The sequence below is a fragment of the Muntiacus reevesi genome, chromosome 1, assembly GCF_963930625.1.
Source record: "Muntiacus reevesi chromosome 1, mMunRee1.1, whole genome shotgun sequence".
Lineage (NCBI taxonomy): Eukaryota > Metazoa > Chordata > Mammalia > Artiodactyla > Cervidae > Muntiacus > Muntiacus reevesi.
Genome location: NC_089249.1, coordinates 218,903,411 through 218,922,003, shown reverse-complemented (window position 1 = coordinate 218,922,003; position 18,593 = coordinate 218,903,411). Strand labels below are relative to the sequence as shown.

The 18,593-nt window shown below is 41.0% G+C and overlaps 2 protein-coding genes across 2 annotated transcripts; both read right to left on the bottom strand.

Moving 5' to 3' along the window:
* Nucleotides 1-426: 426 nt before the first annotated feature.
* Nucleotides 427-1,374, bottom strand: LOC136157532 (olfactory receptor 5V1-like). Its single transcript, XM_065919393.1, has one exon. The coding sequence runs from the start codon at nt 1,372-1,374 to the stop codon at nt 427-429; it is 948 nt and encodes a 315-aa protein (XP_065775465.1).
* A 12,155-nt stretch (nt 1,375-13,529) lies between these two features.
* LOC136157522 (olfactory receptor 5T3-like) lies at nt 13,530-14,453 on the bottom strand. The gene has a single exon (XM_065919383.1). It carries the CDS (start codon nt 14,451-14,453, stop codon nt 13,530-13,532), a length of 924 nt encoding a protein of 307 aa, XP_065775455.1.
* Nucleotides 14,454-18,593: the final 4,140 nt, after the last annotated feature.

Here is an 18,593-nt window from a genome sequence, read left to right as displayed (position 1 = left end):
AATGAAAACACTAAGGATAAATGTCATAAGTAGTCTATCAAATAAAAGAAAGAAGCATAGTTACCATTTATACATAAATATAGATTCAAAAAAGATAAAAATACAATATATAGATATGAATATGGTAATAGATCTAAGTTAACTTAGACAGGTTCAGTTTATACCTGTTACATGAGTGTAATTGTTAACAGTTCCCTGCTTCCTTTCAGAAAATATCAACTTTTGGATGATAAAATTAACGTTTCTAGTTCATGAAGATAGTGACTCATAGATAGACATAACTAATGCTATACATATATATGTATAAAAATTTCTATGTGTAGACAAGTTTGCATTCCATATACACTCACCTTAATTGAAAATTATTCTATGAATTATTTCTATGAAATCATCATAAATTGAGCTTTGAGTCGTTTGCTTTGAATATTATACTTTCAGTGAATATACTCTATGACATAAGACCCTTCTGACTGCTCCTTTCACCTCTGAATTTCTCAAGCTGTAGATCATGGGGTTTAACATTGGAGTAATAATTCCATATAACATGGAGATGAGTCTATCTCTTGCTGGGAAGTGTTGACTGGAATAGGGGCGTACATAGGTAAATACTGTCGTGCCACCAAATAAACAAACCACCAGAAGGTGGGAAGCACATGTGGAAAAGGCTTTATGCTTCCCCCCTGCAGACTGAATCTTTAGGATGGTAGATACAATGTAGAAGTATGAGATAAAAGTGACCAGAAAGGAGCTGATCCCCAGGATACCTCCTTCCACTAAAATAAGCATTTCTGCCACATAGGTGGATGAGCACGAGAGGACCAGCACTGGGGGGATGTCACAGTAGTACTGGTTAACTTGGTTGGACTTGCAGAAAGAAAGGCGGAATGTGGACACTGTATGAAGGAGGGAATTGAGAAACCCTGCTACCCAAGTCCCAGCAGTCAGCTGAACACAGCGAACCTTGGTAATGATGAGGGTGTAGCGAAGAGGGAAACAGATGGCCACATACCTGTCATAAGCCATGACAGAGAGAAGGAAGACTTCAGTTCCCACAAGGGCCACCAGAAAATAAAGCTGCAAAGCACACCCAATATAGGAAATGCTGTGCTTCTCTGTCAAGAGGTTCTCCAGCATCTTGGGGACAGTAACTGATGGGCAGGATATGTCTAAGAGGGACAGATTTGCCAAAAAGTAATACATGGGTGTGTGCAGTTTTTTCTCAGTTCCAATGGCCAAGAGAATGGCCCCATTCCCCCCCACGGTGACCTGATAGATGATGGTAAAGACCACAAAGAGAGGGTAGCGCACCTCGGGGCGATCAGAAAGCCCTATGAGGATAAAATGAGTCACTGTGGTTTGATTGTAGGCATCCATCTCCTCTGTCTACAGTGGTCTTTCTGGAGGAAATGTAACAAACAAAAACAGATTAAAGCGAAAAGTCAAAGAGGTAAGCAATGAGAAATTCTTACATGATAGTTGATGAGCAGTTGTGGGTAATGTTAAAATTATATTTTAATTAGAGATTTTGATTATTATGTGTGTGCATTCAGGCGAGCCCAACTCTTTGAGATGCTATGGACTGTAGCCCCTCAGGCTCCTCTATCCATGGGGTTCTCCAGGCAAGAATACTGGAATGAGTTGCCAAGCCCTCCTCCACAGGATCTTCCAGATCCAGGGATCAAACCCACATCTCTCATGGCTCCTGTATTGCAAGTGAATTCTTTACCCCTGAGCCACTGGGGAAGTCCTTTGATTACTATAACTACTACTTAAAAATCTCCTGTTTTTATAATTCTTGAAAATTCATTCTCTGTTCATTTTCAAAAGGAAGCCCTCTGAGAAAATTTTTAAAAAAAAAATTCAAAATTTGCCTTCCTTTAAACCACTGTGGACCTGTTTGGGATTTCACAGTTCAGTGAAGCTAGACGTGCTTCCCACACCTCCTTGCACATTTACCTTATTTTGCCTATATTATCTTAATGTGTACAATTTTATGCACAATCTCAGTATAAACTACCTTGCAGTTAGAAGTAGTGTATTATTCCTTGGTATATACATTTCAATAAATGCTAGAAACTTGAAAACATATTGTATATGAACATTCATCCAAATAACTGTTGAGGAAAGGAATGAACAAAGGCCTCCTGCATTGTGGGCATATTTTTTACTGCCTGAGCCATCAGGGAAGCCCAAAGGAATGAGTGTCATTTAATTTCCTCTGACAAAGTGTTTCTATAAGTAAGAAATAAATATGGAGATGTTTTCATAACTTCAGAATCATAATAATTTAAATATCAACATTAGCATGTATTCTCCACAGACAGTATAGTGAAAGTGAGTCACTCAGTCGTGTCCGACTCTTTGCGATCCCATAGACTATACAGTCCATGGAATTCTCTAGGCCAAAATACTGGAGTGGGAAGCCTTTCCCTTCTCCATGGGATCTTCCCAACCCAAGGATCGAACCCAGGTCTCCAGCATTGCAGGTGGATTCTTTACCAGCTGAGCCACAAGGGAAGCCCACAGAAAGTATACTTCAATAAAATTAAATTTGCCTACATAATATAAAGTAAACCTGGTCTGAGTTTCCCAGGTAGTACTAATGGTAAAGAACTCGCCTCTCAATGTCAAAGACATAAGAGACATGAGTTTGATACCTGGGTGGGGAACATCTGCTGGAGGAGGGCATGACAACCCACTCCAGAATTCTTGCCTGGAGAATCCCCTTGAACAAAGGAGCCTGGAGGTTAGAGTCCATAGAGAGTAGGACACGACTGAAGCAACTAAGCATGCATGCAGGCTGAGAGTGTCTGAATGTGAGCCTAACACAAAACAAATGTATTCATTAATAATATTTTTTCTCCTTAAAATTTAAATAAATCACTATGTGTATATGAATATTTAAAGAAATATGGGGTTCCAGAATTATATATGCTTGAACATACTGGCCATACTAATTATTCTTTAATTTTCTAATTTTAACTGCATGGATATTAATAGTCCACATAATCAGTGTTTACGATATTTACACAAAATGATTTTAGTTGAAGATCTACAAATCAACACCTCTGGATTTTTCATCACTTTTTTTTTTTGTCACTTTGAAATTAACTTTTTTTATATCATATGTGTAACAGAAAAACTTGATTAGAAAATAAAATGCAAAAGTCATTTTCAGTGGTTCCCCCTTTCCCAACATTTGTTTTGCCTACTGGACATTCTTAATGATTTACTTACTGAGATAATATATATTAGTAGAAATGATATAATTTATGCACAATGATTTATTTATACATGTGAAATGAAATTACTTTCTGCCATGTTTTTTTTTTCCCATGCAATATTTAAATAAGAATCTTTGAGAAACTTTGGGAGATGTTTTTTCTCTTTCTACAAGGAGCACCAGATCTGTACCATGCTTGAGAGAAAAAAAAAAGAGAGCGAGACAGAGAGAGACTCTCAATAATTCTCAAATCATGAAATTTAGGAAAGAAAATTCTGATAATAACTACAGTGTCTGGATACTGTTAGTCAATCAATAGAAGATGTTTAATAAGTAAGAAAAATATCAAAACAACAGCGTCTACCATGTCAGTTCTCAAATTCTCAAATTTTCAATATTCTACGGCACTGTTCAGTTTCAGTCTACACCTTAATAAGGCTAAGAGTTCTAAAATAATATTCAATTTATGAAACTTTTGAAGATACTTTATTAAAAAAGTAGTATCTTGAGATATTAACTTCTATGCTAAGTACTCATTTTTCTTTATACCCACACTTACTAATTTGACTAATTTTTTTAGTGACGATTATGAAAAGTAAGTCAAAAACATCCTGACAGACACATAAGGTAGTTCTACATCAGGATACATAATCAACATGCATCTTTTAAAATATAAGATTTTTCCTAAATTTTGTACTTTATAACTTTAAATCAAGTTTAGGTTCTTGGCACATAGAATGCAGAATTTGTTAATGAGGGGAAGAAACTTTTACTCATGTGAACAATACATATCTTAAATCAAACATAGTTAAAGCTTAGGTATTTCTCATCTGATTAGAAAATAATTTTTTTAATAATACATTGCTGAGGAAGAGGTTCTATAACATTTCTTATTAACCCAAGAGATTGGTAGTAGTATATTAAAAAATCAAAAAAATTCTTAGAAAATAAAATCTCACTTGCTTTGTGAAATTAATTGGCATAAATATAAGCATATGAGTTTTTTTGAAGAGTCCAGGTTAAAATCAGTTTTTTATCATAAACAGCCAAATAATGAGAACTGGAAGTAGAAATGAGTGGCTTAAAACTAGCCTTTGTTTGGAAATTACCCAGAAATCAACCTTTCTTACTGTATTTGCATATGGTGTAATCAAGTGTATAAGCTTTTTTCTTTAGCAGTTATTTGATGATTCCACTATATAGAGAAAAAGAAAATTAGTTAATTAAGCAGGAATAATCACTTAAAACTATTACATCTTAAGATAATTGAAAATTTATAATTATAATTAAGTTATATATCAATATCAAAGAAAAATTACATTTAAACAGGATTTTTTGTTAAAGATAAATTGCTAGAGAAGTTCTATAACCATTTTTAACTCATTAGGTGACAGCTAATAAACTAAAGAAATTTTAAAAATATATCCTTTACCAAGTTTTATCTGCTTTGTGACATCTTTGTTGCCTGTAGGGCTCATGGACCTAGGTTTCTAGAGAACATACATTCATGTCTACAGGTCAGAAACAGTGATTAGATAGAGCAGCATTTCCCATAGAGAGGTTTTGGATATATACTTGTGTGGGAATGCACAACTTTCAGGACTGAAATTAAACAATTTAAAACCTCTATAAAAATACTCATTTTAAGATATTTGAAATTTATCACTTTATCTTACCCATCTAGCATTTAGTTTTAACTAATTTTTAACATGTGTATATATTCTCACCATATTAACATTTTTACAAACATCCTATTTTTTATCTCAGTTTTAAAAGTCTAGAATTTAACATACAACTTTCTAGCCTTTTCAGCAAACTCATTACACATATGAACATTCACTAAGAAGAAAGTAAATGATCTAACATGCCCCCCACCTTCCCCCCACCCACCACCAAAGCTCAGTAAATTAAAGTAAACTACTCAGGTCTATGGACCTCCCTAGTAGCTCAGAGGGTAAAGAATCTGTCTGCAATGCAGGAGACCCAGGTTCGATCCCTGGATTGGGAAGATCTCCTGGAAAAGAGAATGGCAACCTACTCTAGTACTCTTGCCTGGAAAATTCCACGGACAGAGGAGTCTGGCAGGCTACAGTCCATTGGGTTGCAGAGTCAGACACTAGTGAATGACTAACACTTTTACCCACCTCTATATAACATGCATTCTGCAATTTATTCTATGGTTTATATTGTGTCTTCTTCTTCCTTAGGGAGGATAAAACAATAATAAGGACTATGGAGAATATATACTTTTCTTCTTCATGATCTCATCTATTACCTACCTAAAAATGGACACCTGTTAATAATAATGGACATTTATTAATAGTAACAGGCACTTAATGCATAACTAGCCAATTTAATCTAAGTTGAAAAAGAAGTTACAATACATAAGAGCAAAAATTTTGTTTCTTATAATTGTCTAGAATACAATTAAATAAAATATTTTCCAGGAATTAAACTGCCAGATAAAAGTGAGAAAGTTAATGTTACTGAATTTTTTCTGTAATGAGAGTAATCGTTTCAGCAAAATATGATTATACAATCTACTTGCTATAATTTGCATTTTTGAGATAGATACAGTTTTATAATACATGTATATTTAATGTATGTATTTTAATATGTATGTATTTTAATACATATGTTTTAATATGTATGTATTAAACATATTTTTATGGTGCTAAGACTACCCAGCTGAAAAGTTGTTTATTATAACCATTGGGTTTGAGGCTCAACATTCAGGAAACTAAGATCATGGCATCTGGTCCCATCCCTTCATGGCAAATAGATGGGGAACAATGGAAACAGTGTCAGACTTTATTTTGGGGGGCTCCAAAATCACTGCAGATGGTGACTGCAGCCATGAAATTAAAAGACGCTTGCTCCTTGGAAGAAAAGCTATGACCAACCTAGACAGCATATCGAAAAGCAGAGACATTACTCTGCCAACAAAGGTCCATCTTAGTCAAAGCTATGGTTTTTCCAGTAGTCATGTATGGATGTGAGAGCTGGACTACAAAAAGCTGAGTGCTGAAGAATTCATGTGTTTGAACTATGGCGCTGGAGAAGACTCTTGAGAGTCCCTTGGATTGCATGGAGATCCAACCAATCCATCCTAAAGGAATTCAGTCCTGAATATTCATTGGAAGGACTGATAATGAAGCTGAAACTCCAATACTTTGGCCACCTGATTGAATCCTTGGAGAAGACCCTGATGCTGGGATAGATTGAAGGCAGGAGGAGAAGGTGACAACAGAGGATGAGATGGTTGGTATCACTGACTCAATGGATGTGAATTTGGGTACACTCCGGGAGTTGGCAATGGACAGGGAGGCCTAGCATGCTGCAGTCCATGGGATCACAGAGTTGGACACGACTGAGTGGCTGAACTGAACTGAACTGAGACTCAAATTGCATGGAATTTCAAACTTATTTCAACCTTTAACTGCAAACTCAATTTTCTAGAATAATGGTTTTAATTTTAAAAATTCAGATATATATATTTCAAAAAATATATGTGCATATTATATGTTTTGGGGGCTTCCCTGGTGACTCAAATGGTAAAGAATCTACCTGCAATGCTGGAGACCTGGGTTAGATCCTTGGGTGGGGAAGATTCTCTGGAGAAGGGAATGACTATCCACTCCAGTATTCCCTGGAGAATTCCATGGACTGAAGGGCTACAGTTCATGGGGTCACAAATAGTTGGACACAACTGAGCAACTCATACTTTCATTCTCTATGTGTGTTTAGTGAATACAGGTGAAGGGTACACAGATGTTCATCATACAATTTCAATTTTTGTATAATTTTGTAACTTTTCAAAACAAAATGTTGGGAAAAAATCAAACACAAACATAAAACATGACACAGGGAAAACTCAGTTTTGCCATCTATCCTGATGTTCACATGGCTACTCAACCATTCTGTTATGATGAAATAGCAACTTCTTTCAGCTCTATGCTATTTTCTTTTGGAGATAGACTTTTCCCATTTACTCAGAGTAATTTAGTTACATGGACTTTTCTGTTTGCTTTTTTCTTTTTTTCTTTAGTTTGTTTACTGACTATTTGGAAGGTCTGTAATCTCTTTTTAGACCTTCGCATGGTTTCTGTTGTACTTTACAAAATAAATTTTAACCTAAATTTATTTATATGTTACCCTCACCTTTTAGATCTTTGGATAACAGAGATGGATACCCTGTTAAGAAATAACATGGAAAAGCCTGTTCAGTCAGTCAGTTGAGTCACTCAGTTGTGTTCAACTCTTTGCGACCCCCATGGACTGCAGCAGGCCAGATTTCCCTGTCCATCACCAACTCCGGGAGCCTGCTCAAACTCATGTCCATGGAGTTGGTGATGAATCATCTCCTCCTCTCTCCCCTTCTCCTCCTGCCTTCAATCTTTCCCAGCATCAGGGTCTTCTCTAATGGGTCAGCTCTTCACATCAAGCGGCCAAAGCACTAGAGCCTCAGCCTCAGCATCAGTCCTTCCAATGAATGTTCAGGACTGATTTCCTTTAGGATTGACTGCTTTGATCTCCTTGCAGTCCAAGGGACTCTCAAGAGTCTTCTCCAACGCCACAGTTCAAAAGCATTAATTCTTTGGTGCTCAGCTTTTTTTATGGTCCCACTGTCACATCCATACATGGCTGCTGCTGCTAAGTTACTTCAGTCGTGTCCGACTCTCTGCGACCCCACAGACACCAGCCCACCAGGCTCCCCCGTCCCTTGGACTCTTCAAGCAAGAACACTGGAGTGGGTTGCCATTTCCTTCTCCAATGCATGACAGTGAAAAGTGAACGTGAAATCGCTCAGTCGTGTCCAACTCTTAGCGACCCCATGGACTGCAGCCTACCAAGCTCCTCCGTCCAAGGGATTTTCCAGGCAAGAATTCTGGAGTGGGTTGCCGTTGCCTTCTCCGCATCCATACAGGACTACTGGAAAAACCATAGCTTTGACTAGATGGACCTCTGCCGGCAAAGTAACGTCTCTACTTTTCAATAGACTGGTCACAGCTTTTCTTCCGAGGAGCAGGCGTCTTTTAATTTCAAGGCTGCAGTCGCCATCTGCAGTGATTTTGGAGCCCAAGAAAATAAAGTCTGTCACTGTTTCCATTCCCCCCCCCCCCCCATTTATTTGCCATGAAGTGATTCCTAAATTAAGAGGTCTGTTAACAGTATCCGGGGCCCACGCCTCCTCACTCCCAGTTGGGGGAGGGTCCCGCTGGGCCCACGGGGCGGCTGGCAAGTGAGACCGCGCGTGCGCTGTGTGCGGGCAGCTAACCCCGTGATGAGCCCAGGACGCGGACACCGGGTCCTTGCTCCCCGGTCCCGCGGCGGTTGAAGCCCCTAGAGCCTGCCCTCGCCAGGAGCCGCAGCCGCTGCTGGTGTGCGGGCACGGACTGGGCCGCCTCGCTGGAGAACTTGTCCCTAGGACGTGAGTCTTGAGTCGGACTAGAGGAAGATGGACCTGCCGAGTACTGACGGATGATTTGTGTGGACTGGGCCCCTCGGCGGCACGCGTTGGGGCCGCAGGTAAGACGCCCCGGCGGCGGAGCCGGGTCGCGGGAAGCTCCGCGGTGGCGGGGACCGGCCGGCCTACCAGGCGTCGCCGAAGCGCCCTCGTGTGTGTGGCGGTGGGACCCCGCGCTCGTTTTCCTGGTGGTCTGGCCGTGCCTCGGTCTCTCTGTTCCCTGGACAGCGCCTGTGCCCCTGAGCCACGGCCCTGGCGGTGAGTGCTTGCCGCCCCTCCCTGTCGCAGCTGGCCCTTGCCCTGTCCCGCACGGGTGACCGCCCGCGCCCCCTTCCGCTGTCTGGGACCGAACCGGCCACGCCTCACCTGGATGTCGTCCCCCGGCCTCCGTCGCCTGTGGCGCCCCGGGGCGGAGGGCCCTCCGTTCAAGAGCGGGGAACGCTGGGACGCCGGGTTGCGCGTGAGGGACGTGGGGGCGCAGGTACGCGCCCTGGGAGCGTTCTCCCGCGCCGGCTGCGACTTTGGGTGTTGGCGGTGGTGGTCGAGAGACCCGCAAGGGCTCCCCTGGTGGCTGGGGAGGCCAGTCGGCGTCCTGGGTGCCGCGGGACCGCCCCTGTGCTGGGGGCCTCTGGCGGTGAGACCCCGTGGCGTGCCCGGGCGGCCGACTCGCGATGGCGACTCGTTTTGAACGTCCCAGGGCTCCTCGCGATGGCGCGCGGCAGCCCCACCCAACAGCCGCTTCTACTACGCCGCCACGTCTTCGCGACGCCGGCCTACCTGGCTGCACCCCGTGGGTCCCTTTCTCCGTCAGTCCGTCCGCCGACCCCCAGGGCCGCGCCCGGTGCGGTTCGCTTCGCGAGCCGCCGCGGCCCCGCTCCATTGCCCGACGCCGAAGCCTGTCCGCCGACGTCATTTAGTGCTGGGCCAGGGGGAGCGCCATGCCCCGCAGCGCCCTGCTCCGGCCGCTCCCTAGCGCGGGTTGGGTCCCCGCCAGCCGTCGTGGACCTGCCGCGTGCACGCGCCGACCGCCCCTGTGCGGGAGAAAGCGAGAGCCCATCTGCAGGTCCCGACGCGACAGGCGGGTGTCCCCCGACCCGCTCCCGGGCCGCCGGGGCAGGGTGCCTGCCACGGGGGACGCCCCCTCGTTCCTCCACGCCGCCGCTGTGATGCTCTGCGCCTCGAGTGGACCAGGCGTGGGTAGGTGCGCCCTCCTTGGTGAGGCGGGTCAGTCGGCTACCAGTGATCGCCTCCCTCTTCCTCTCTTCGTGGGTTGCTGCCGCCCTGCCGCCCGCCACCCACGCCCAGCTCCCTGTGCGCGCTTGGCCAGCTTCCCTGGTGGTTCAGATGGTAAAGAGTCCGCCTGCAATGCTTGAGACCCAGGTTGGATCCCTGGGTCTGGAAGATCCTCTGGAGAAGGGAATGGCAACCCACTCCAGTATTCTTGCCTGCGGAATCCCGTTGACAGAAGAGCCTGGCAGGCTACAATCCACGGAGTCTCCAAAGAGTGGGACATGACTGAGCGAAACACTTCCCTGGTGGCTCAGAGGGTAAAGTGTCTGCCTGCAATGCGGGAGACCTGGGTTCAATCTCTGGATTGGGAAGATCCCCTGGAGAAGGAAATGGCAACCCACTCCAGTATTCTTGCCTGGAAAATTCCATGGACAGAGGAGCCTGGTGGGCTACAGTCCATGGACTCGCAAAGAGTCGGACACGACTGAGCAACTTCACTTCATCAACTGTATAGCTGAACCATAATTTGTTTAAACTTCTGTGAATGAGCATATAAATTCCAGTTTTCATTATTTCAACAAAATACTTTAGTAAACACCTTTGATTATGGTTAAGTGCATGTTGGAGTCATTAGGATAGAATTATAGAACTAGCTTACTTGCATAAAGATTTCACAAAATTTTCATTTAGATGGCTTCTGCCAATTTAGGTCAAATCCTTAAACCTATCTTACTATTGATAGCAAATATTATTTGATATATTTGTACAAGCAGAAGCTGGACCAACCTCTATAACTATGTGCCAAAGGAAACTTTCATGCAAAGATGGGCTCAATAAAGGACAGAAATGGTATGGACCTAACAGAAACAGAAGATATTAAGAGAGATGGCAAGAATACACAGAAGAACTGTATAAAATAGATCTTCACGACCCAAAGAATCACGATGATATGATTACTCACCTAGAGCCAGACATCCTGGAATGTGAAGTCAAGTGGGCCTTAGGAAGCATCACTATGAACAAAGCTAGTGGAGGTGATGGAATTCCAGTTGAGTTATTTCAAATCCTAAAAGCTGATGCTGTGAAAGTTCTGCACCTAATATACCAGCAAATTTGGAAAACTCACCAGAGGCCACAGGACTGGAAAAGGTCAGTTTTCATTCCCAAAGAAAGGCAATGCCAAAGAATGCTCAAACTACTGCACAATTGCACTTATCTCACATGCTAGTAAAGTAATGCTCAAAATTCTCCAAGTCAGGCTTCAGCAATACATGCACCATGAACTTCCAGTTGTTCAAGCTGGATTTAGAAAAGGCAGAATAACCAGAGATCAAATTGCCAGCATCTGCTGGATCATTGAAAAAGCAGGAGAGTCCCAGAAAAATATCTATTTCTGCTTTATTGACTATGCCAAAGCTTTTGACTGTATGGATCACAATAAACTGTGGAAAATTCTTCAAGAGATAGGAATACCAAACCACCTGACCTGCCTCTTGAGAAACCTGTATGCAGGTCAGGAAGCAACTGGACAGGGAACAACAGTCTGTTTCCAAATAGGAAAAGGAGTATTGTCAAGGCTGTATATTGTCACCTTGCTTATTTAACTTATATGCAGAGTACATCATAAGAATGGGCTGGAGGAAGCACAAGCTGGAATAAAAATTGCTGGGAGAAATATCAATAACCTCAGATATGCAGATGACACCACCCTTATGGCAGAAAGTGAACAACTAAAAAGCCTCTTGATGAAAGTTGAAGAGGTGAGTGAAAAAGTTGGCTTAAAACTCAACATTCAAAAAACAAAGATCGTGGCATCCGGTCCCATCACTTCATGGGAAATAGATGGGGAAACAGTGGAAACGGTGGCTGACTTTATTTTTGGGGGCTCCAAAATCAGTGCAGATGGTGATTGCAGCCATGAAATGAAAAGACGCTTACTCCTTGGAAGGAAAGTTATGACCAACCTAGACAGCATATTAAAAAGCAGAGACATTTTACTTTGACAACAAAGGCCCGTCTAGTCAAGGCTATGGTTTTTCCAGTAGTCTTGTATGGATATGAGAGTTGGACTATGAAGAAAGCTGAGCGCTGAAGAATTGGTGTTTTTGAACTGTGGTGTTGGAGAAGACTCTTGAGAGTCCCTTGGACTGCAAGGAGATCCAACCAGTTCATCCTAAAGGAGATCAGTCCTGGGTGTTCATTGGAAGGACTGATGTTGAAGCTGAAACTCCAATACTTTGGCTACCTGATGCAAAGAGCTGACTCATTTGTAATACCCTGATGCCGGGAAAGATTGAGGGTAGCAGGAGAAGAGGACGACAGAGGATGAAATGGTTGGATGGCATCACTAACTCAATGTACATGAGTTTGGGTAAACTCCGGCAGTTGGTGATGGACAGGGAGGCCTGGCGTGCTGCAGTTCATGGGGTCGCAAAGAGTCGGACACGACTGAGCGCCTGAACTGAACTGAACTGAATGTTAGAAGTAAATGCCTATTTATATTATGACAGAGCTAATGGAGAGAATTTTTGCAAAAGTTTACTTCATTATAATAAAATCAACAAAACAAAGTTATAGCACAATTCTCTTGTAAAACTGAAGTTTTCTCCTGTAAACTTGATTCAATTATTTGCTTTTTTCCTTCCTTTATAGAGTTTCAAAGGGATAGTGGGGGATATATAATTAGTATCTCAGATTCATAAATAGCTTAAATTATCCATGAGAAGCAGAAACTATTGTTTATTTTGGGATCACAATAATTCTTGTAGTTGTTTTTTTCTTTCATGTATTTATTTATTGTAGTGAAGTATACATAAAATATTTTTTTTCTTGCCTATTTCCTCTGGGTGGAGTTCTAGTGCTTGTTTAATAAGAGGGAGGGGGTGAAAGTGGGCACCCTTGTCTTCTTCCTAATCATAGAAGAAAAGGTGTCAGGTTTTCATCATTGAGTATGATGTTAGCTGTGGATTTGCTATATATGGGCTTTATTATGTTCACATATGTTCCCTCTATACCCAGTTTATTGGGAGTTTTTATCATGAAAAACTGTATTTTGTCAAATGTTTTTCCTGTATCTATAGAGGTGATCATACACTTTTACTGTTACTTCTATTAATGCAGTGCAATATGTTTATTGGTTTGCATATGCTGCTTGGAATCCCAGGATAAATCTCACTTAGTCATGGTGTATGACCCTTTAATGTGCTGATGAGTTAGGTTTACTAGTATTTTGTTGAAGATTTTTGCATCTATGTTCATCCAAGTTCATACAGTTTTATTTTCTTGTAGTGTCTTTGTCCTTGGTGTGAAGATAATTCTGGCCCCATAAAGTTAGTTTGCAAGTATTCCATAATCAGTTTTTTTAGAAGAGTTTTAGAAGGGTTGGCATTAGTTCTTAAAGTGTTTGGTACTCTTCACCAATGAAACCAATGGTATAAGGCTTTTCTTTGTTGGAAGGCTTTTTATTACTGCTTTAATCTCCCTACTTGTTATTAATCTGTTCACATTTTCTGTTTCTTCACTATTCACTTTACTAGATTATGTGTTTCAAAAAACTGTTTCATCTAGGTTAATGTTCAGAGAAATATGCTTAATATATGAAAAATATGCCTATTTGGATGGGACAAATAGTTTCTTTAGGGCCGCCTGCATGTCTGTGTTTCTCAGACAGTAAACAACAGGATTAAGACTAGGTGTTAGAATGGAGTAAAACACAGACACTAGCCGTCCTTGAAGGGGGAAGTAACGAGAAGTAGGTCTCAGGTAAGCAATGCTTCCAGTGACATAAAATAGAATGATGGTAGTAAGATGAGAGGAGCAGGTGGAAAAGGCCTTCCAACGGCTACCAGCAGAGTGGGTCCGAGCGATGGTAGCAATGATGAGAACATAGGAGATGATGGTGAGGGCAAAGGCACCAAGAATAGTGCACCCACCCACCACAAATCCAACTTCCTCGTTGGTGTGGGAGTCACTGCAGGAGAGTCTCATGATAGGGGAGCTGTCACAGAAAAAGTGGTCAATGACATTAGGCCCACAGAACTGGAGGGAGAAGGTGTTGATGGTGTGAAAGATGGCATAGAGAGCTCCGCTCAACCAGGCCACTATCACAAGCTCTGTACACAGCTTTCTGCTCATAATGACACCATAAAGGAGAGGCTTGTAGATGGCCAAACAGCGGTCATATGCCATAGAGGTGAGCAGGAAGCACTCAGAAGCACATAGCGTTACAAATAAGAAGAGCTGAGCCACACATTCCCAAAAGGAGATGACTTCTGAACCCATGAGTGAATTAATCAGTGCCTTGGGGATGATGACTGTGGTGTAGCACATGTCCAAGAAAGAGAGATTCTTCAGGAAGAAATACATGGGGATGTGGAGGTGGCTGTCTTGGCTCACAGCTGCAATGATGGAGCTGTTTCCCAGGAGGGCAAAGAGATAGATGAAAAGGAAAAAGACGGTGCTAATGAGCCTCAGTTCAGGCACGTCTGAGAAGCCCTTTAGAATAAATTCAGTTACAGTTGTCTCATTTGTCATTTCCTTCCCAAATCATGAAAAGCAATAGTCAGAGAATATTCAAGATGGATATGGTCTTAGTGATAGTTAGTGCAAAACACACGCTCACAGATTGGTCCATAAAGATGGTAAAAAGTAAATCTGGTCCTCTGCATAGTTCATGGATCCCACTAACTTTTCTTTTTCTTTTTTCTTTTGCTCTTTCTCTGTTAAGTCTGAGCAATAACAGATTATAAATGAACAAGCATATTTTTTCAGATACTATGGTTATATACATTCATAATAACAAGTTGTGAAAACTAATGCAAAAGGTGAAATAATCATATTCATTCAGTAATTATCCACTCAACAAGTACTATTAATAAATGTGCTGCACTAGGTACAGTGCAGTTTGTGAGTTTTCGGCAGGGGTGGGGGGCACTGAAATGGCTGTAACAGAACCACTCACAGAGGTTGAGCAGGTACTATAAATATCTTAGCAGGTCAAGAGCTGGTAGTGATGGAATTGCTATGGGTTTTCCTATGAGATTTCAGTTACTGTGATGTCAAATTTTCAAAGCTTTTAGTAGAAATAAACTTGAGTTTAGCATAACATTTACTAATGTTCCAAATAGCACTGTGGCCTGGATTTAACCTAGTGGTCTCTGCTAAATGCATGACTGTGTCCTGTTTCCGAGTCTTCTCTTCCAGTAGAAATCTTGCTAGCCTATGATCTTTAAAGTCACAATTTTAAGTCATGTTCCAGGAAAAGCATGTGGGACAGTGCCCTGAAATATTAGCACATGACTGGCCTTGTTTTAGGACCTACCGGTACTGAAGATTGACTTTGTGATACTTGAGAGTCTGATGGTACATCACTCTCACTGCACCTGGAAGGTGTCATCAATATGTTAACAGGACCTAACATTTTAGTAAGAACAGGAAAGTGAGTATGGAGCAAAAAGCTTTGACTTGAGAAAGAGACAACCTGTTTACCTACGTGGTTCAAATAAAAGGAAAGAGTTACTTAAGAAATGATCCCCCAAAACGTTTGTATTTAACCAATAGCAGTGCTATAAAAGCAATCTGGGACCCATTAAAATTTGACTTTTTAAACATCAATTTAAATTTTCTTTTGAGTAAATCTGTCACCTCTACAACTTTTATTGTTCATAATATAATTTTTGTGCCATTAGAGTAAATGAATTTTTAATATATCACAGTATAAAAGATTTTTAGGACCTAAAAAAATCTCTAACATTTATGAAATAAGTGTGGTTATCTCTGGGAATGAGAAAAAAAATTTTTTTTCAACAGTTAGAATGAATACACATTGGTGTTATTATTATAATCTTTGTTGTTATCATTGTTGTTTGGGTGCTAAGTAGTTTCCAACTGTTTGTGACCCCGTGGACTGCAGCCCACCAGGCTCCTCTGTCCGTGGGATTTCCCAGGCAACAATACTGAACTGGGTTGCCATCTCCTTCTCCAGGGGATTTTCTAGACCCAGGGATCAAACCTGTGTCTACTACTTGGCAGATGGATTCTGCACCACTCAGCCACCTGGAAAGCCCATTATAATCTTACTTTTTAAATAATAAAATATTTTAAAAGTTATTTCAAGAACCAATTTAAGAATTTTGCTTTTCTAATATTTTTATTACAGTATAAAGACATGAAGGAGAAAAAGAATAAATTTTGGAGAATGTCAGTGGACTTTCCTCTGGGTATTTTTGTATTCCCCTTCTTATAAAAACAGAAGTCATATTGCATTAGAGCCCACCACAATGACCTCATTTTAACTCAATTGTCTCTAAAGATCCAGTCTCCAAACTAAGTCACAATTGGAGTACTGGAGTTAGGATTTCAACATATGAATTTTGGAGGGGATACAATTCAACTTATAATGGTTAATAAGAAACAAAGCATACTACAACTTATCTTTGTGGAAGAAAGATTGGGATGTCTAAGGACTGCTCATCTGGTCCAAGACTAGAAGTATAGGAAGGGTTCCTTGATCTCCATGAAAGTGACAGTGTCTTTCAAAGAGAGACAGAGAAAACTGACTTATTCGGATTAGCTTTTGTCTGCTCTCCAGCATGATCCAAGCCACCTCTGCTATAAGAGTTGCTAGAGTAAGCGTGTTGTTCTTTTCCTGATTTGGGCTTCCATGGTGGCTCAGAAGGTAAAAGAATCTACCTGCAATGCGGGAGACTCAGGTTCGCTACCTGGCTTGGAAAGATCCCCTAGAAAAGGGAATGGATACCCACTCCAATATTGTTGCCTGGACAGAGGAGCCTGATAGACTACAGTCCATGGATTTGCATAGAGTTGGACATGACTGAGCAACTAACACTTTCACTTTTTTTCTTTTCCTGGTTTACTCTAATATTCACTTAGTGAGAATGATTGAAATAATGTACTTTGGATGTCTTAGGAGTGGGGCCTTAGGGTGGCTGGTTTCAGCACAGCTAATAATATTCACATTACTTAAACACTAACCATAGTTTTCTCAACATTTAAGAAAATTATGCCTATGTCCTAAGTTTGTCTTGAGAGTCAGTGAAGTTGTGTAATCAAGCTCAATGTTTCCTCATTTTCCTAATGAAGGAGTTTGGACACAATGACATTGAGATTCCATTTTGACCTGATAGTCTCAGATTCTAAATGAGTTAGAATCAAGCAGAATGTCCAGGAGAAGCCACAGGAAAAGAGAAAACTTGCCTCTGGCACTTCTGCTTGCTTCCACTGTGCTCTCTGCTGGAACTGACTCCTTCCTTCACTTGGACCTCTGCCTGACTCATCACTCCTTCCCATCACTTCTTATCCAGATGATAGAAATCTGGTGTCAGTCACTTGCACCACAGTATAATTAAGCTGTTTTCTTGGCCAGTGATGTCTGGATTTAAAACTAAATATTTTCATATCATTGAAATATGCTTCTATTCTAGCCATTTTCAGGCACTAATGCATTGATTTAAATTATGGTTCATCAAATAAGATGAACTTGTTCCTGATAGGCCAGGGGGCCTTATTAATTTGGTGAATCCTTGTGTTTGCATAACACTGGAATGAGTGTTTCATTATATGCAAGACAGTGGGTTTCCCTGATGGCTCTGTAGAAAATCTGCCAATGCAGGAGACTGTGGTTCTATCCCTGAGCCGGGAAGATCCCCTGGAATAGGAAATGGCAATGCACTCCAGTATTCTTGCTTGGAAAATTCCATGGACTGAGGAGCTTTGCAGGCTATAGACCATGTAGTCACAAAAGAGTCAGAGATGACTGAGTGACTGAGCACATAGCACATGGGACAGTACCAGTACCGATATATGCAAACTAGCAGACAGCACGGTTATTACCAGGATCTAATGTGCCCTGTGGAATCAGACCAATACAGAAAAGTTTAAAGTCAACTATTTCTCAAAATTCTGAGTGTACCATTGTACCTGGTTTACTTTGATCTTGATGGTTGTTGAATCCAAAGAAATAAGCTGATGAGCTTTGCAAACCATATGAAGAATCGCTAAAGAATTGAATGCACACTGGTAATAGAAGTAATAGTTGTTCTGTCCTTATAGTAGACTGATTTTAGACCAGTTTTGTCACCTTTCTGTAAATTTCTTCACATATCAGGCAGAAATAGTGTATATAGCTTGCCCCCGTTGTTCATTATAAGTAGCTCAATTAGGTAATGTAGATATCCATAATATTACTATTTCTCTTGAATGACCAATACAAAAGCAGGTAAGACTGATTATAGAAAAGATAATAAAAACAAAAAGCCAGGTATTCTGACCAAAAAGAAGAATTTATAATTGTGTATAAAACGTATTTTTTCACTGACTAATTTCTGCAAACTTACTATGTTCCTGTTCTTTGACAAGAACTATGTTTGGCACTTAGCATGATCATTCTCACTGCTAATCCATTCTTTCCTATTTATTTTCTTCATAGCATCTGTTTTTATGCTCCAATTTGCTTATTGTGAATAAAGTATTATTCCTGAGGTCAAATATGAGCATGAGATAGTCTGCAGGACCATAGTGTCTTTTTAATTTTTTTTTAGGAACAAAAATATTCAATATTTCAAACATTTAGGAAACATCATTGGAGTCTAAAAATAAATATATTATTATTTCTGCCTTTCAAGTTCCCATAATGTTTTACAAAGGTATATAAAA

What these genes read in the sequence shown, in the direction of transcription:
- LOC136157532 (XM_065919393.1), bottom strand. Translation starts at nt 1,374, where the DNA reads ATGGATGCCTACAATCAAACCACAGTGACTCATTTTATCCTCATAGGG.
- LOC136157522 (XM_065919383.1), bottom strand. Translation starts at nt 14,453, where the DNA reads ATGACAAATGAGACAACTGTAACTGAATTTATTCTAAAGGGCTTCTCA.